Consider the following 20,160-nt stretch of genomic DNA (forward strand, 5'->3'; position numbering starts at 1 on the left):
AGAGAGAGAGAGAGAGTGCACTTTACCCTCGAGCGACCGTGCACAACCACTTCACTCTGCTCCGTCTCTCAGGAGACGCCAACAAGAGAGGAATTTCGGTGAATTCGAGACAGTTTTGTCACCTGATAAACTGCAAATTTGCCCCTGCTTAACTTGGATTCACATGGTGACCAGATGCAGAGGGGAAGAATATTCACATATTCTTTTGTTTGTTGTTGTTGTTTTTGTTTCACGAATGTTTCACAAACATTCATTATTTATGGAGCTGTTAGTTGACTCTCCTTCTTGTTTGTTGCTCTGGTTTGAAGACACAAGAGTTTCAAACAAGAGCTTGACCCAAAAGAGTTTCACCACTGAACTGAGAAAAAATGTCATTTGAGTCGCTGTCCAGTGTTTGGAAACACCTCATGTGACATGAGTGTAAATATGAGATGTTTACACGTGAATAACAGTTTGCTACATTAGAGCAGGACGTCATAACTCTAAATAAAATAACTTTACTCCTCATGTTTGTTTTCAGCACTTTTAGCGACTTGTGGTACTGCATTGTACTGCCAGCTTGAAAACACAGAGAGGTACATTGAAGATACATCCCTGAGACTTCCTGAGTTATAACACTGTCATTTGAGACGGTGATAAAAGTTTCGCAGTTTGTCCTGATGTGTGTCGTCCTCGTTGGTCTGTAAATCTGTGACTTTTCTTGTGTTGTTTTCTCAGTTTTGTAAAATTCAAGACTACACAGAAACATAAAGTTAGCATATAGATAGACAGATAGTCTCTGTGGCACTGTAGCAGGTCTGTGTTTCCATAAGCACCTCTTACATGTGAATTACACAAGTCTCTTTGGACACAGACGTAAACACTGTTTTCATTTTCTCCTGGTCAGTGAAAAGTCAGTGTCTAACTTCAGTCTGTAATGATTAGAATCTCCTTCACGCCTCTCTGGATTCATCAGATCAGTGGGCTGATGGGACGGGGGAAGGGGGGTGGATTGGGGGGGTGGGGGGTTGATGGGGGGGGGGGGGGGGGTGGATGGATGGGTAGCTGCATGTCAGTAGCTGAGGGGAGAAGCTGGTCACCTTGCTGTGGGCCAGTTTGACAGAGAGTGTGTTTGGATGCCTCCACCCTGCACAATCCCTCATAAGTCCGTCCAGCCTGTACCAGCTCATCAACCCGGCTCTAAAACCTACTGAGATTACAACTCAAATCCACTCGATTTCATCACAGATTATTTTCCACGGGGGTGCTTTAACCGTGGACAAGAGGAGGAGGAAGACCAGAAACAGAGAGAATGCATGAAAGTCACAGAGAGAGAGAGAGAGAGAGAGAGAGAGAGAGAAAGAGAGAGAGAAGAGTGATTACCAATTATTCACTAGAGAATTTATCTGATAGTTCAGATCAGTTTATCTTATTCAATGCTGTGAAATCCTAATTTGAGTGGAAGAGTCATATATAATACATATAACCTGATTGAACTTAATGAGCTGACAAAGGGGGTTCAGCTCCAAGCCGTCTGAAACATTCAGAGACAGTGTGTTTAACATATAAAAGACTCAATTACTCAACAATGTTATTAAAAGAAGACTAGGGAGCTAGTTTGCTCTCTCTGAGTGAGACACATCATGACACGTTCTGAGAGGGAGTTAAGAGTCACGTTTGAATATAAACTACATTTCCTCTCTCTCTCTCTCTTAAGCCTCTGCGCTTCCCTCATTTAATGTAGAGCAAATTTAATGCTCTATTTGTGACGTTTTCCCAAAGGCTATTCACGAGTCAGCCACGTTGGGCGGTATCCTACGCCCTTAGTCCCAACTAATGGTTCGTTTGAACAAAAAAAAAATAAAACAAAACAAAAAAAACAATAAAACAAAACCAAACTTGAGTCTTCTTATATTTGGAAGCTTTAGGATGGAAACAATGACTTGATTTGAGGACAGAGAGAGTGATTAGAGGGTGTTATGAACAATTAGAACAAAGTAAAGATGCAAATAGCATCATCTGTGTTCTTCTTAATCCTCAACCACTCCTCAACGTGTGGGTGTGTGAGTCTGAGTGTGTGTGTGTGTGTGTGTGTGTGTGTGTGTGCGTGTGTGTGTATACTGCAGAGGCTCCGCACATAGCCATGGTTAATCCTCTCCCCCTAAGCACGCACACACACACACACACACACACACACACAAACATACACACACACAACTGTTCTGACATCTGACATCCCTGATGGATTTGCCCTGTGTTGGTTAAGCCCAGTTGGATGTTGCTAAACCTCTTTGTGATCCTGGGCAGGCCAAAAGATTGAAAGTGTGTTAGAAAATATATTGACATAGCCAAAACCTGTTCTTACCCCCCCCCCACCCCAAACCAAAAAAAGAACTTAAAAAGCAGTACATCCTATTGACTTTTACTCCAATTTGTAATGTTAGTGAATATGGTGTTTCTTTGTGTAGCTGAATGAACACTGACACTGGCTGCTTTGGTATCAACCAATCAAACTTGCATCCATGAACCAGAACAGAAGCTTTAGGACTAGAAGGCTTGATTTAGCTAAGTGATGTAAGTGCATTTTTTTTGTTCAGTATGTTGGACTGTAGGTAAAGCTGAGAGACCTTTACCATTAGATGTTGGGGTTTCAAAAAAAAAAAAAGAAGACCCCTGGAGCAAAGGACAGTGACAATGAAGATGACGTGTAACCTAATGGTCGCATTGCATTGTTACCAAGCCCCAGCGGGCACTGCCAAGGGCCCCCGTGGGAGGAGGGGACACCCCTCGCCGTCCGGGCACCTCATGTCCCCCTGACCCGCTTTTGAAAATCCAACACAGACGAAAGTGACAAGAATCGCACCCCGAAAAATTTGGTCTCGATTGAACCTCGTCGTCTGGAGTTCATTCGGTTCTGTAGAATGTCACGTTCCCTGACGCCCCGCTCATGTGACCTCCTATCCCGGCCAATCGGATGTCGGCGCTCCATGTGGGCAGAGCGAAAGAAAGGGAGGAAAAAAAAAATCATTTTTGCTTCTGCGTGTCGTCTTTTTTCTATTAATCTTTTCGCAAATGTGGAAAGTGGTGGCCATCTGGTTCCAGTAGCACTCAGGTAAGGCCTCTTTTTGACCGCTCCTGCATTCAGTCCTCAAAAATGTTTATTTCTCAGTTAAATCTGTGATTTATAATTGAATTTGTGTTAATTATAGGCCAATACTAAGAAGGTGTGAGCATGTAAAATGGAAATGTAGATTATTTACACTCGTTACTCGTGTCTCTTTCTGGGTTACTGTGGTGGTTAATCCGATCGGAAAAGTAATGCAAAAACAAGACCTAGAAAATTGTTATACATACATAAACAAAGGTTATTGATGAAAGATACTGAGGGAAATTCCACAAATATGTATTCCTTGAGGACCGGGCTTAATCCCAGATAGGCCATAGGTCAAACTTGTTATTAATTCATAAAGATATTTTTCGCGGACATTGTTTTGAAAACGGTTTGAGTTGATTGTTTTAGACATGCCACTGCCGCTATCCTTAATTTAACAAACACAATAGGGAAACGCACGTACGGGGGGAAGTGTTTCCATTTTCCCCAGAGAACAGATCAATGGACACTCGGTTATTTCACAACTTGATATCACATTGTTATAGTTAATAACGCACAACTGCAGCTGAAAGCTACATCCCTCAGTTGGGTAATTCATGCTCTGATGTTTATATGTTTAAACTGTGGACATGTGGTATGCTGGTTGATATGTATACGTCCTGAAACTGGCAGAAATGTAAGAGAGATCAGTAACACGTAAAGACGACTGTATCAGACAAAGGCGAAATTCAAATAACCCACATCATAATTTCCCCGATTATCTTCACAATGACAGATGATAACATGCTCCGATCTGCAGCCCTTGAGTGTTTGATGCAGTGATAGAAACTGCAATGAAGTTCCAAAACCCTTCCTTAGGCACAGCGTTAAACACTGTGCACCCATGCAGAACTATTACATTTTAAAAATGAAAAAGTGGTAATCTGTTTGGAAACTGTTGTTCAGATGACGATTTATCTGAACTGAATTTATTTAGGACATAGGACGTGACGTAGCACGCTCTAGAAAATTTTATTTCAGTTTGGCGGCGGAGCAGCAAAGGCCCACTCACGGAATCGAACAAACCATTAGCAATGATTGAAAACAAACAAACAAACAAACAAACAAAAACTTTAGGGGTCATCATAAAGCCAGACATTATGTTTTCACCAAATCTTGGTGTTTATGTAACGATTTCTGTCCCTACGCAGAAAGCTGTACACTGTCCTAGTAAACCATTCCCAGTTACAACAGCCATAATAGAAAGAAAATAACAGTACATTGGTCTACCCTCAGTCTGTTGTGTTATAAAGCTTGTGGTGTTGTGGCCGCATGTGGTATTAAGTCAGACTAATGCCCAAAGAGGTCTTAGATTTGCCTTTATTCTGTGTCCCAGTTAATCCGAAATATCTTCTATTGGATCAACGTCAGAAATTTGGTGTTGTCTGCTGCAATGTTCTCTTCCAAATCACTCCTCCGCGTTTGTTGTTTTGTGACATGCAATGTGTAATAAAAACGTGTAATAAAACTGTCCGCATTCATTATCACTCCGAATATCAGTACATCACACTCAGCAGTCGTGAATCTGAGAATTTGTCCATGTGTAGCTGAAACGTGTTGTGGTCCACAGACACCCTTTGGATATTGTTAGTATGTTAATTTTCTATTGCTATTTTTTGTATTACTGCCACCCCGTCTCCAAAAGAGGGGCGGGGAGAATTAGGCTAGCACATCGAGGTGAAGTCCGTTGCTTATTGTCATTAACGAGTCACTAGCAGGAGCAGTGGGTTTGTGCTAGCTTTGCTAATATGAGTTTAACAACATTTCAGCTGTACTATGTTTTCATTCCTTCAACAATGGCCTACCCAAAAATCAGAAAACAGTGGAAAGAATCTTTAAAGAATGGTCGTAACTTCGCTACTGATTTAAATATATTACAAAAAAATAAATAAATAAAGGGGAACTTGTCTTGGAAAGCCTAAATTAAAAAAAAAAAATTAGTAGAATTGTAGTAAAGATTTCACTAGAAACTCTTTGGGCCCCTACAAAAAATTTTGTGTTCAAAAGATTGGAGCGTCCAGCCCAGAACACGCACATAGTCTGGTTGGGAAATGCAGAACAAAATGTTTTTTTAAAATGTCTTTGAAATGTATTTGTGAATCGTGTATTGAGATCGTGAAACATCTGATATGTTGTCAGTGTTGATTGCTTTGTTGATGCAAATGATACATGTATGAATAATGAATGATATGGAATATGAAGTAGTTGATATGATATTAGATGAATTTCTCTTTGTTGGTGTGGTTCATTACAGTTTTGAGAATATTAGATGATTATGTAATGGAGGCAGTGCACTGCTTTACCAGATGAGTTTCCCCAGTCAGACGGCAGTCGCTCTATCGGTATTGTTATTTATGGTGATGTAGTCACCGGGATGCTGCTTCTCTGAGCTCTCTGTCGGTACTGCTCCATCATTCATATATATGATAAACATGAGAAATTCATTTCTGTTTTTATATATGAAACACCACAGTGAAAGGTACAGTCAGAGTACACACTATTCCAACTGCAGCCCATGTGTGATACACAGTGTGGCGTATATTTAACTAATATAGAAACAACAAGAAATGTCTACTCTAACCAGACTTAGGGCTGGACATGACTACATGTGTATGCATGTATGTATGTATGTATGTATGTATGTATGTATGTATGTTTATATGTATGTACATACGTATGGACATGATGATCATTTAATTAAGTTATTTATTTACTATTTGTTTTTCACATTCAGTGCTTTCCCAGGAAAACTGATAAAATTCTGCATTAAATTAGAAAGAGGCTCTTTCCTCATAGTGTGATCACGATGATCCAATGGCTCAAATATAGCTCCCACCGCAGAAATAGTTACATAACAGTAAAACCCTATACATGACGAAACAATGTGACCATGTAACCTCATAAACTCACAGATCTTCTCCATTTAATGGGCAATTTTAGTAAAATTACAACCATAAAAACAACAGCAACAATAATAATAAAAGTTCATGCATTGCAGTTTATTTATAAATTATTGTAGTTGATAATAGTGAGTTTTGTGAAGTAACTCAGTTTGTTTTTAACTGAACATTGGCTACAGTTGAAACACAGTCTTGTTAAAACGAAAGAGGTGCGGTCAGAACTGAGGGGAAAAGGGCAGTTAGCCGTGTGGCGTGTTGTGCTGTTTGTTGATTCTATAAAAATCAAAGCATGACAAATCCCTGCGTCTGGCCGTACGGGTGACAGGGGACGTGTGCGTTGGTTCCCTGACCCTAGCGTGAGACGGGGTTCCCACGTTCTGCAGAAGGCTTTACGTTTGAGAGCGCTTGCGGTTAAACTTGGTTTGTGTAACTGTTGCGCTCACCGTTTTACGAGACATTTTACGAGACTCAGATTTTCTCGAGTTGACTCCTTGCACGTCTCATTCAGTCGTTCATACTGTTGTCAGTTTTTGGAAAAATGTAAACACACTCTGAGCCCTTTTCCCACCGGAGCGAACCCGTGGTACCACGGGTAAATCTATTAATGGTGAATCTATTAATGGTACAACTTCTAACTGATGACCTTGATGTGACCTCTAGAGGCCCTTTCTCTCACCAGCAAGGCGAGGTTCAGTGAGTAACTGTTTTACAGGTGCTCTTAATAGCCAAGCTGAAAACCATGTTAGTCCCAAATACATCTATATGAGAAATAAAATACATTATCAATATACAGTCTTAAAAGCCAGTAGAAATATAAACATCCTCAGAGCAAAGTCTTTATGTGTGTACAGCTTCTGACGATTCAGTTTTTGATTTTACCATTCCAGTGATTTGACTGATGGGTGTTACAGTGTGGCTTACTTTAAAACTCTATCATTTGATTGTATCTTATAGATGTTTCTGTGTTATGTGTGTCTATGTCACATGTATGTGGGGCAGCCCAGGTTTATTAAAATTACGTTTATTAAGAGCATTTCATTAAATTGAACATTTAGAGTGGCTAGAGACTGGCTAGGTGCATATGTTTAGAGTGTTGTTTGTGGACATGAAGTTTGTGACACTGGGCATTGGTCAGCAGTGTTTGGTTCTTTTTGTGACTCTATTTCACCATTAGAGTCTCATCTCTGTGGATCGACGGCACAGACTTTATCAATACTGTCCAAACAAGCCGTGCAAAGCCAATCTGCGTGTTGAGTGGACATGAATGTGCCACGCCAGTGCAGTTCTGCCCAGTTTGTGTATGTTTCTCCTTTATTATCGGCCGGTGCTAGCAGCTGATAAACTCACACTTATACAGCCCTCTCTCTCTTTCCTCCTCACTCTCTCTCTCTCTTTCTTCCTCTCTCTCTTTCTCTCTCTGCCCGGCCTGTCTTTATATCTTTTTTATTGTTCGTACTCTCCCTGTTTCTCACGGTTCGTTGGTCGTACAGAAGAGGGGTACGTCCTTCATTGTGATGGGACGAACAGGAAAAAGCCAAAAGCACCGAACAAAGTGCACTTCCATCTTCTTCAGTGCGTCCCTACACGCGGCTCAGCACAGATGAGGTTAAAAAAAAAAAGAGAGAGAGAGAGAAAAAAAGAAAAGATGAGCGAGCTTTTTTTTTTTTTTTTTTTTTTTTTTTCCTGCGTGTTGTTCAGCCAAGCACGAAGCGTGCTTAATTCGATAGCCGGCATAGAGGAGGAAGCCAGAAGCTGTTTAGTGGAAGGTTTGACCCACTTTTCCCATCAGATAGTCATGACTTCATGCTTCTCCTGCTAACGATGCAGCAGTTTGGTTTTTTTTTAGATATATATAGTTCAATTAAAATGAGTGTTGTTTTTAAAGCCTATATTCAGAACAACTATATGTGTCTATATTTAAATATATATCTATATTAATAAAATGAAAACAGAAAACCTGATCCCGTTGAATTTGTTGGGGGGGGGAGAAAAAGATGTTTGGGGCGAGAATGACAAACATTAACAAATGCTAACTGTAGATAAAAGACAGAGAGAGAGAGAGAGAGAGAGAGGGGGTAAATGAGTTGTAATGCACAATTAGGTCACCAAAAAAGGCCCATATGTGGCTTTTCCATTCTCTCCTTTACCTCAGACAGGCTGCGTTTCCGTTTGGACAGAAAACACATGTATTCTCAATTAGGTACCTGAGACAAAAGGTCGATTTCACACCATACACACGCTGTTAACAACAAAGGCTTCACACCGATCACAGATGAATTTGAGATATGCTCACCTTTCGAGTTGAGGAAGATTAAATGTGGAGTCGGACAACATTTAAAGCGGTTGATGTGTTTCTGACACTAGTACTGTAAGCCGGAACTGTTGTAGAAATGACCAGCTAATGATTGTAACCCGGTTAGGGTGCAATAGTTTGTAGTGACATATGAGTTTAAAAGTAAAGTTGTTTCTTTGGGGGGGTGCTGGTTCTGGAGACACGGTAAAGAAAGGCTGCTGATTTGATTTTCTTGTCATGTGGTGAAACCATCCAGTGAGTCATTTCGCACAGAGAGCAGTGTCATTTGTCACTGTCGTCTTGTCCAGATGCATCTTTCTTAAAGTGTTGGTAATGTGTGTTTGTTTGTGTCATCCCTCCTCTACAAGTATACATCATTAAATACTTTTTTTGTCCGTCTGTTTGTGTGTGTTGCGTTTATCACTTTCAGAAGAGTCTGCCAGTGCATGTCTATGCGTATATAACATAAGACTAAAAAGCAGAAGACTAGATTGTTTATGAGGGATGTTCATTATGGATACTGCTATACATACAGGGATACTTAAAGTGGATTTTAGGCTTACGTTCTTCAATATCGGACATCGTAGCTTTTCTTTTTTGCTCCTGTCCTTTTAAGTTTGCCGTTATTATCGGACCCCGTAGATTATTTCTGCTCACTGGCCCCTGTAACCACTGGATGGTCTTAACCCGGATTAAAGCTTTTACATAATCTGGCACCCTGTTTAGGGGGAGATTGGAGGACATCTGGTTGGATATTCTCTGCGTCAACACCCTGCCCCACAACCCCCCCCCCCCCCCCACCCCCCCACCCCCCCCCCCCCCTGTTCACTGCACTGGCCTGTGAAAGGACTAAGATGAGGGAATCTTTGACAAGAACTCAGTACCCTCTAAACGCTACGCCAAACTTATTCCGCCATGTACCAAATGGTCTATAAACTGATTATACACATGTCTATGTACACACATATTCACTCACAAAATTCTAATACTATATAATGTACCTCTGATGTGCATCATCATTTACTTAATTACATGGATCATAGGGTGACTCGTCGCAGTGAAGCTGAGCGGAGCGGAGTGGAGATTCGGACGTTACAAACGTAACGGAGGAAACTCTGATCTTTTTTAAAACGCAGGAATATCCATCATTAAGAAGATCATTATAAAGACATGGGGGTCAGACCTCCTGCATCTGCATACCCTGGCACAATCTGGGCTCAGGGACACACACGCCCTCTTGTGGCCAAGCTTGGCAAATGTACATGAGAGAGAGAGAGCCTGTGTGTGTGTGTGTGTGTGTGTGTGTGTGTACGGTGGCCAGTCCCAACAAGTTTAGCCACTTTTTTTTCTTTTTACAAGAAGATTTAGATTAGTAAAATGAAAAGTTTGAAAGTCTTTGTATTATTATTAAGGTTAGGGTTGGGGTTATGTTCTTGGAAGTCAGTAGTCAGTCCTAACTTGTATACTGAGACAAATGTGTGCGTGTGTGTGTGTGTGATGTATATTCAGGCTGTAAGTGTCACTGTATCTTCATGTGTATGTCTTATCATTTTTCTGTGTTTAAATATCAGTTGTGACAGCCTCTCCAGACCAAACTGCTGTAATCAGTTCAGCATGCCTGACAATAATATCAGCAGTTACACACGTCTGAGTGTATGTGTGTGTTTCCCTGTTTTCCCACAGGTAACCGTCGGGTTGACCTGTTCCTTTACTCTCCGTCTGATCCCAGAAGTCCCTGTTTTATAACCACGCCCAGTCCCACTCCTCTTCCTCTGGCGTTACCATGGAACCCATCAAAGTCCAATCTGAGGGCGGGCTTAATGTCACCCTGACCATCAGACTGCTGATGCACGGCAAGGTACAGAGAGAGAGCGAGAGAGAGAGAGAGAGAGAGAGAGAGAGAGAGAGAGAGAGATCACTCAACACACAATCAACAGTGAAATAGTTTCAGTATCAGATACGATGAATTAAACTGACATCAAGCTTCACCAAGCTTCAAAACGATTTTTAACTGTTTAATTTGGCACTGGAGAGTATTTTGAAAGCTAGTCATGGTACTGCTACACACGTCTCCACAAAGCAAACACCTCAGTATCAAACGTCTATGGAGTCAGGTCAAACAATCTTTTGTGTTTATTTAGCGTCACAGTGGAACATTCCGGAACATTTGTAAAAAAAAAAGTTTTGTTTTTGTTTCTTTGTTTGTTTGTTTTTGTAGGAGGTTGGGAGCATAATTGGCAAGGTAAGGGCCCACACTAATCCTGATGTACACGAACATACGTCAGTATAAATATTTTAACTTACATAAACTCATGTGTCTGTACAGATGTGTGGCTTAGACATTCATTTGAAACATACTAATTAAATGTGATAAACTCTCGTTGGCCAATCTTTCCTCACACTGTGTTTTTTCTCTCTCCAGAAAGGGGAAACGGTAAAGAAAATGCGTGAAGAGGTACTTTCATTTTTCTCTCTTCCCTGTTCAGTAGTTTCAGTATTTATTTTTTTTATGTAAATGAAAAAAAGGCGGTGATGATGTAAGAGATGCACTGATGCCCTGAGTCTCTCTGTTCTCAGAGCACTGCTCGCATTAACATCTCAGAGGGAAACTGTCCTGAGAGAATCGTCACCATCACTGGGCCAACTGACGCCATCTTCAAGGCTTTCGCCATGATCGCTTACAAGTTTGAAGAGGTACCTCAGTATTCACAAATTCAGTTCTTTTTTTTTCAGTAAGACCAAATTCAGTACTTTTTTCTCAGTGTGACCAAATTCAGTACTTTTGAGCTGGCATGGTTGGTTCCATTTTTGAGGCATATATATATACCAATAATGATCATCTACTGTAGAATATTCATGAAACCAAGAAACCAGAGGAGAATCGTCTGACAAAATATGAGTTGAAATCAGATCACAAGACTCATCATCATATAACATTGTGTAGTGTAACCTCATCTGAATGGGGTTTTTTTTGGTGCATTATGGGAAAGCTTATGGAGGAATATTGAGAAGTGATATTTTGTCTTTCTGTAGGACATTGTCAACTCCATGAGTAATAGCCAGGCCACCAGCAAACCTCCAGTGACTCTGCGTCTGGTGGTCCCGGCCAGCCAGTGTGGCTCTCTGATCGGAAAGGGAGGTTCCAAGATCAAAGAGATGAGAGAGGTTTCTGCTTCTTACCCTCCATTACACACCCACATGCAAGAGACAGAAAACTGTCCACAGCAATTTAACTCTCATAACTCTCATAAAGACCATTAGAAGCAATTCAAGGCAAAAAATTAACCACAGGTAAAATATATGAATTATATGTGGTTTTGGACAAAAGGGCATAAATAAAATCAAGATAAAACTATTGCTATAATTAGCGTTAAGTACTGACAATTCAGCCTTTGTATGCTCCATCGATTTTTGCCACTCAAATATTCTGTGAAGAGGTGTGTTACTGATTAATGCAAAGCAGAGGAAAATATTGACTTTGAACACTGATCTCATATGGAATGATCAGCCCTGTCTCGTTCTTACTTCCATTTCATAGTTTTGTAATTAAATTTCTAACAGAACGGATTACAAAGAAATGATCTCTCTCATAAACTTTAAGCTCAACCTAGGTCCTTAACAACCCCCAACCAGCCCTAGTATTTGTAAGAATAAAAAAAAAAAGAAATGTTGATTCAGCTTCAGCAGGCGTTAAAGAGGGCAAACATGTGCTGGGGAGAAGGAGCTCATGGGAGGGCTGGTGTGGGTCGGTTCTTTAGAGAACCGTACCGTGAATATTTGACCGAGGTCTCTGTCCTCCCCCAGTCTACAGGAGCCCAGGTGCAGGTGGCGGGGGACATGCTTCCCAACTCCACCGAGAGAGCCGTGACCATCTCGGGCGCCCCGGACGCCATCATTCAGTGTGTCAAACAGATCTGTGTGGTCATGCTGGAGGTACGAAAAAAAAAAAAAAAAAAGGTGCATTTTGTTTTTTCGTTTGGACAAACTGCGCTTGAGAACGGTTTCGGTTTGTTTGGATGGCATCATGTCCAGTCAGATGACTGCACTGTGGTTGATGAGGAAGATCTTTTTTTTGTTGTTGTTTTCGACTGATGAGTCATATGGGGGGTTTGGGGGGGGGGGGGGGGTTCCTCTGCCCCTGAGCCTGTGGCCCTGACAATTGCTCAGATGCGGGCAATTCCAAATACACATTTCAGTGATGAATTCATCAACCTTGCACTCTACTGAGATACCACAGTAGCGCCAGGCAGATGAGCACTTTACCATCTACAGTAACTCACTTCAGTCAAATCTTCAACTGGACCCAAATTATCCCAAGTATCCCAACTTTTTTGTCTGTATTAAACTGATACACATTAACGTCAGACAGTTTAACCTGTAGGAGAAAAAATGCACTGTTTTTTTTTTTTTCACCGAAACGTGAGTACTCTGTCCACATCTACAGGAAAAAAGTTTTCACCGTGGTGTTTGCTATCACGGTAGGGAGAGGAATTCGGCCTCCTCACGTCTGTTCGATGATCAAATTCTCCAGCCCGTAAATCCCTTGAAACCTTTCTGAGTGACAATCCCCCCTGAAGAGAACCTCCGCAAGTTAAAATCGTGTTCCTCTCCTCTTCTCTCTCTCCTCATCCCTGTTAATCTCATCCTCATAATCCCAATCCGTGTGCAGTCACCTCCCAAGGGTGCCACCATTCCGTACCGGCCCAAGCCCGCCTCGGCTCCCGTGATCTTCTCCGGCGCCCCGGTGCGGGCCGACCCTCTGGCCGCCTCCTCCACCGCCAACCTCAGTCTGCTGCTCCAGCATCCTCCTCTGCCCGTCAGTACACGCCGATCCCACCGATGGGTTTCTTTTTTCACGAAAGAGTTTCATTTCACTTTAATTAACTGCTAATGAACCCTTTTATGTATGGTTGGTATGATATGTTAACACTAAATTGAACGTTAAGTGAGAAAGCAAAAGTCTTTTTCAAAGCTTTAACACATGCAAAACCAATATGCTGGATTTTCATTGGAGAACAGCGTTAAGATTTTAATTAGTTTTATTTTGCCTATGTCATACTGATTCTGTCCCCGTAAATGATGAAAAATGCTCGGATTATGACATAGTTTTGAATTTGCTAAATGTCTAAAGAGAGACATGATGATTACGTAGAATTACTTAAAACTGGCTATAAATGAAGTCTTTGTCTCTCTCTCTCTCTCTCTTTTTTCTTAGACCTACACAATTCAGGGCCAGTATGCCATCCCACACCCAGATGTGAGTTTCCAGTCTCCAGTTTCCAGTTCTCCCTCCTCCTCTCAGCAGAGTGCATGCTTCTTTTATCTCGTTCTCTCATTCATAGAAATTATCACATTAATAGGCTGCCTCTCTATTCTCCAGTCAGAGCAAAACATGGTAGGACATGGCTTGAGGAAAGAAAAAAAACATTCATGTAGAAAAACATACAGCAAAACACCCAAGGGAACACCAGCAGTATTCACATGTAAAATGTCACGGTTACTCAGAACTGTGAGATTCCATTTGGCTTTTGTACACATTTATAACACAGTTATTAGCTTGTAACTAATATTTCATCACACCTATCCCAACAATCACAGTGTCAAAATTAATGATGGAAAAGTCAAATATGGTCAGATGTTCACATACACACAGATAGCAACCTTCGTTCTCTGAGGGATTTTTTCTTTCTTTCTTTTGTTCTTTCTTTGGAGATTTGTATTGAAATCAATTAAAACAAAAAACAAAAAAAAACAAACAAAAAAAAAAAAAGAAACCCAAATTGCTCTTACAATACGCTCCAGCCTGGCCAAGTCTTGCAGTTCCCTTTGGCTTCTCTCTCAGTCTATGCCTCCTCCTTCACCTGACACGCCGGTCAAAGCCAATCCTTGAGGTTTCTCATGATGTCTAGTTGGGCAGAGATCTTGCTCTAGATTTGACCTGTGTTATAATGATAACCTCTTAGTTCTCACTGTCCGACCTCCCCACCCCAACAGTTGACCAAGCTCCACCAGTTGGCTATGCAGCAAACCCCCTTTACCTCCCTCGGACAGACCACCCCTGCTTTCCCTGGTACGTACCTGTCCACCTTCCAAAGAAACACCTACTTCACTCTCAACTCGTAGAGCCTCTGTCTTTCTTTATGTCTCTCTTTCTCTCTGTCCTCTTACCGAATTTCCCTTTTTAGTAATTGTACGGCCTAGCCAGGATATTAGAGGGTATTGTTTTTTTTAATTGTCATAAACTGTGCCCTGAGTTTACAGTACAGTAAAGTCGTATCATTAAAAAAAAAAAGACTGAATGTCCTATGAGTTTCTTATCTCAGTATAAATGTGTGTTGGCACACACTGGTGCGTTAAAATCGCGTGACGGTGTTCTGTTTTTCATTACCTTTAAAAACCCGCTTCTTAAATAACAGGCTGTGTCTCCATGACAACAGAGCCAGATAAAGACTGCTGAAGTCTAGCAGGTCTTTTAGCGGGTCAGAAAGAACCAGGGCTGATAAGGAGCGCAATACAGGCAGACTCAAGGGATGAAAGAACATCTTTTGAATGAAAAATCTCTCTCTCTCTCTCTCTCTGTCTCTCTCTTTCTTTCTCAGGTGTGGATGCCAGTTCACAGGCCAGTACTCATGAGCTCACCATTCCAAATGATGTGAGTAAATAAACCCTTATAAATAAACATAAATAAATAAATAAATAGACCTTTACGTGTTTTACTACTGGAATGCTCATAAATATTTACAGCAACAACAAAAACAACAGCTCTGTAAATACTTATTTGTTTGTTCATTCTGCTGTTCATCTCATTTGAGAATATTACGCAAGCTTATGACTCGTCTAAATCGTTAAATCATAAACATTGCGAAATTACATGAGTTAAGTCAATAATGCTCATTGATTGAGTCAAGCAAGTGTAGTGTTTTTAACAGAAGTTATCTTTCACCTTTGACATTGCGTAATATATTTAACAATTATTTTGCATCTTTCATGGTTACGTTCTTAATAGGGATTTGAAACTCTAGTTAGAAACAAATGTTAGCTGTCTCAGATTTACCGTATAAGACTTTGTCTCTGGACTTTTGTTCCTCTCAGAGTGACCCTGCTGGCCTCCTGTATTTTGCTGACAATTTTTGTTTCTAAGCATTTTAAATTTCTCTTTCTCCTCTGCAGTTAATAGGCTGTATCATCGGGCGCCAGGGAACCAAAATCAACGAAATCCGCCAGATGTCTGGGGCTCAGATTAAAATTGCTAACGCCATGGAAGGTTCGTCAGAACGTCAGATTACCATCACGGGCACCCCTGCCAACATAAGCCTGGCACAGTACCTCATCAATGCCAGGTAAACGCCAATGCTAAAACACGGTACCAGTATGCTAAAACAGCTCCTCTCGCGAAAAAAAAAATCACGGTTCCTCTTCTTTTTAGCTACAACACTTGATTAGAGTACTGTCAGGTTTCACCTAGGAACCACAGAACCTTGGACGATTGTCAAGTGTTGCCTACAGAAGACGAGTCACCTATGGCTTGTCAGCTTATATAGTTAATATTCAAATAAACACCATTGGTCGACTGCGTAACAACTCACTCCCCCTGTTGTTTAAAACTGGTACCAACTATAGCCTGTCTTTAGAGAATATTATATCTGGTCAATATAAGTGAATATTTTAACCACAGTGTAGTGTGTATTGAATTGGGACTTTGTCCAAAAGCGGAGTAATGCATAAACATGCCTAGAGCATTGGGTCAAAGTGCAGTGACTGTCTAATTGGTGCTAGCTGACTTCTTACGTTTGCGAAACATTTATAATTGACTGTCGTCCGCCGACTGTGCCAACAGGTTCCGAGATGTGGCAGCCATGTGGACTGACCCCTCCACCATGACGACCTCCTGAAGCCCCGGTCTGATCTGCCTCCCTGAAAAAAGAAAACCAACAAAAAACAACAACAACAACAAAAAAATGCCCCGTTCTCACACCAACAGAAATGCGCTTCTGTTTTTTGGACCCGATCAGCCTGCACAACGATCTGGATCATTTCCGACTGGCGTTTCGCCCATTAGCCCGCGTGAGTGGGCCTTTACCCCCCCGCACACAAAACGAAAACCAGAAACATACATTTCAACTCCGCTAAGCTACACAGCTGTCATGATGTTGTAATAATGTCGCCATAGCAATTTATGGCAGTTAATGTTAAATCCGAAAAAATAAGACAAAAAAAAAAAAAAAACAGCTTGGTGCAACTCTATATGGCTAACTCGTCAACTCTCTAGCTATCTATTGTGATTAGTTTTTAGTCTAACTTACTGAGAAATAAAACAGTGATACTTTAGTTCAAATTTAGTTGCTCTGTAATGAATGGTCATGACTAAGGTCATGATGTGCATTTGTTGAAATAGTGTTGGCTATGTGCTAGAGAATGTTCCATTTGTTTCCACCCTATAGTTAGCATTTTCGCGTGATTAATCAGCATGCTGAATGTTTAGGACTTGTTGTGTTTTGTATCTTACTACTTTTGTTTTTTGTTTTGTTTCGCTTTGTTTTTGTTTTTTTTCATTTTGTTTTTTCTTTTTCTTTTTTCTTTTTCTTTTTTCTTTCGCTTAGAAAACTTTTTGTCGTCTGACGCTCAGTGCAAGCAATAAACTTTAAATGCTTTGGAATTTCACATAACGCATACCGATGTGGAAATGAAACACCGTCAGTCATCTGGAAAGGAGACGTGGTGGTGTTATTTTAATGTACTGTTTTGTATAATTAGGGCAGATAACCTGCTGTTCTTTGGTAGTCCTCCATTATACTGCTTGTGTAAACAGAAGGTCAACGTTCGTGACCATGTAAATCGTGACTGAGTGTGTCATTTGAACATTTTTTCATTTCTGTCACTTCGACACCCGACCGACAAATAGGTTAGCAGTGTGGTCATTTTCTAGATTAAAATAAAAAACTGACGAACAAAAAAAATCGTAATTATTCATAGTTATTGAATACAGCTAATGTATCAAAAACCAAATGTTATTCTGATGACTCTTCCTTAACAATCTTACCGATACTAATATGTTTCTAATTCATGAATATTGAAAAGATTATTGCTGACCATGATTAGGAACGGCGTCAGGCGTAAGATGCTTCCCACACACTCGACACATGACCACTGCGTAGTGACCCGTAGGAATTCTTTTTCTTTTCGGACTGCCAAACACGTCTGGGAATGTTTTAACGTCGGGACTTTGGTGGTAACCCAAGTCTGCCTGCGAGAGTGCAACTCTTTTTTCCGCCTTGCTCTAAGATCTGATTGTTCAACTATTCTGTTGATTTGATTGTTTTAATCGATGTTTTGCTTGTGCTTTAACTTATTTAAAACTACGTAGTGAAAGCTTTTCATTTATGAACTTTCAATCATAGCTCTAACTGTTTCTTTGTGTCTTTGGTCATGGTCTAAAGAATGTTTATTGTTTATATTTAAAAAAAAAAAAAAGTGGGTGTTGATGTTTTTCTGTGACCTTTATGATAATGCATATGTTTGATTATTGTTGTAAGTATTTAATTACTTAATTACTGTAATTACTCTCATTACTGCAATGAAATGTGACATAACAGCTGTAATTTTTGCAAAGCTCATTCATTCTAACAAGAGGCAGTGAAGTGGTTGACCTTGCGTCAGTTTCCATATTTTGAAACGGATTATATTTAATCAATGACACATTCCCTGCACTTGCTCATTCCAACATGTAATGTAAGTGTTAAAAAAACCAACAACAATCAATTGGCATGTCTGTCATACTTTGAAAATGTATGGATCTGGACATAAGCATGATTATTCCAGTTTTCAGTTATACTTATACAGATCAGTGTATGTTCATTTATACCAGATGACACAACTCTGTAAGATACAACAGCTCTAACTTTCTCTCTCTTTCTCTCTCTCTATATGTGTGTGTGTGTGTGTGGGTGAGAGAGTGGGTGATTGGGTGTGTGCGTGTGTGTGTGTGTGTGTGAGTGGGTGAATGTGCGTGTGTGTGTGTTAGGGGAGGTCTTGGTGATTTTGTACATGTGTATGTCTGAGATTTATGGAACGAACAGTTTGATATTTGTGTTCAGCTCGATTGTTTGCTGCTTGTGGATGTATATTACATTTACACTAGGCTATGTTAATAACAGTCATATGCCACTTTTGAAAGAGGTTGCTTTTTGAGGAGGAATGAATAAAGTCTTTGATGGGCATTTTGTCTGTTTTAAAATTAAATGTGTTTGTAGTAGACCTTAGATAAACACGCAGAGTGTTACAAAATTATGTCATCGCCCTTTTAATGTAAAACAATCTCAAATTCACATCTCAAATGCTTCTTTAAATGGAATATTTTCCTGCACGGTCCCTTACGAGCTACAGAACAAAAAACACGTAATAATCACCCATGACCACTAGAGGGAAGCACACAGTGACTGCTCAGATAAAGAGGCATTAGAACTCTCATATGTTTAAATCTGTCACAGCGAACACTGACACAATTAGCAGTAAAAGTTTTTGTACATTCTTCTTCATTTAAAAGGAGAGAAAGAAATCTGTCTCGTATTTTTGTAAGCATAAGTCGAAAAATAAAGTTAAAACAGATCAAGCAACTCGGAGCTGACTGGCTAAGCGAAACTAGGCTAGCGACACGGCTTTCACACAGGGTCACAAAAGGAACGTGAAGAGGATTTCATGGCAGGCACCGGTCGCCTCACACAGGCATAAGCTGGATTTTCAGAGGGAGGAGAGGGAGAGAGAGAGAGGGAAAGAAAGGAAGCTGAGGAAAAGAAAAGAGAGGGAAAAAAAGGTAAAAGCAGGTGAACTGAAAAGAGGATGTCTGTATGAAGACTTGTGTGGAGTGCTGACCGTAAAAACACCTTACAGGGATTTTCTCTTCAGCTTGTTATGTCTCCAGTGTGGTCGTTATATTGATAAGGGTATCTGTGGTACTCGATGTAACAAGTGTGGTGATTAACGATGTACCAAGTGTGGTGTGTGACAAGCCCTAAACAGACACAGGGGCTGTTTACAAATACACTTTTACAAATACGACTAATAGGCATTACTTGAACTCAACACTAGAGGGTGCCATGTGTATGACACGTGAAACTGCAAGTCTTGCCTCGGTTTTATAAACATTAACTTGCAGTATTTTTCAAAATTGGCAAACTAAAATGGAGTACAAGTTTGAAACCAATTTTTAAAGCACAAAATTGTAATGACGTAATAATATGTATAGGCTTTATAGAGCTGAGCGATCAAAGGCTAAACTTTCTGAAGTATCCCAGTGCCTGGACAAAGAAATATCCACACTGACGCTGAACGCTGAGGCCGGTGTAACTGTACGTTCACACTGAGCGCGGCGAGAGCGTCAAAGTGACCGGAAGTCATTCATTTTCAATGAGAGCCAGCGTCTTTAAGCGGCGAAGAGCGTCGCGGCAAAGGGCGTCGCGGCGAGGGTGGTTTGGGCGTCAAAATACAGTTGAAGTTCGGTTAACTTTATGGTAATGAGATATGACGCGGTTGGGCGGCAACCAATAGAAACTTGGAAGTGCTCCGCTCTAGAGAATTGTAGAGAACACGACAGTATAAACTATTGTTCCTACAAAACTTTTGGTCCTAAGCAAAATGGAGGAGAAACTGATTATATCGGTGGTGGGTTTCCCCATGTTGTACTGTAATGTAGGTTATGCACAAACGTTAGTGTTAATTAAAGACCAAGGCTAGTAAACGTGTCCTGTAAACTCCATGCTGGAATTTTACCTAGCCTATCATTAACACAAAAGACACACAACAACAAAAAGCTTTTAAGTAGTGTTTTTCATTAGTTAATT

General features: G+C 40.6%; 1 protein-coding gene across 2 annotated transcripts; it reads left to right on the forward strand.

The window, feature by feature from the left end:
- Nucleotides 1-10,106: 10,106 nt before the first annotated feature.
- Nucleotides 10,107-16,215, forward strand: LOC115818240 (poly(rC)-binding protein 3). 2 transcript variants are annotated; one of them, XM_030781562.1, is made up of 12 exons: nt 10,107-10,181; nt 10,542-10,565; nt 10,746-10,778; nt 10,901-11,017; nt 11,357-11,488; nt 12,128-12,256; nt 12,993-13,139; nt 13,539-13,580; nt 14,318-14,393; nt 14,923-14,975; nt 15,494-15,663; nt 16,161-16,215. In XM_030781562.1, the coding sequence occupies exons 1-12, from the start codon at nt 10,107-10,109 to the stop codon at nt 16,213-16,215; spliced, it is 1,053 nt and encodes a 350-aa protein (XP_030637422.1). The 2 variants fall into 2 exon arrangements, with proteins under 2 accessions (XP_030637422.1, XP_030637423.1); XM_030781563.1 differs by having other exon boundaries at nt 12,993-13,067.
- Nucleotides 16,216-20,160: the final 3,945 nt, after the last annotated feature.

Source organism: Chanos chanos, chromosome 8, assembly GCF_902362185.1.
Source record: "Chanos chanos chromosome 8, fChaCha1.1, whole genome shotgun sequence".
Lineage (NCBI taxonomy): Eukaryota > Metazoa > Chordata > Actinopteri > Gonorynchiformes > Chanidae > Chanos > Chanos chanos.

What these genes read in the sequence shown, in the direction of transcription:
- LOC115818240 (XM_030781562.1), top strand. Translation starts at nt 10,107, where the DNA reads ATGGAACCCATCAAAGTCCAATCTGAGGGCGGGCTTAATGTCACCCTG. An exon ending in TCGCTTACAAGTTTGAAGAG is followed by an intron (nt 11,018 to 11,356) that starts GTACCTCAGTAT and finishes GTCTTTCTGTAG; the next exon opens with GACATTGTCAACTCCATGAG. An exon ending in TCCAGCATCCTCCTCTGCCC is followed by an intron (nt 13,140 to 13,538) that starts GTCAGTACACGC and finishes CTTTTTTCTTAG; the next exon opens with ACCTACACAATTCAGGGCCA.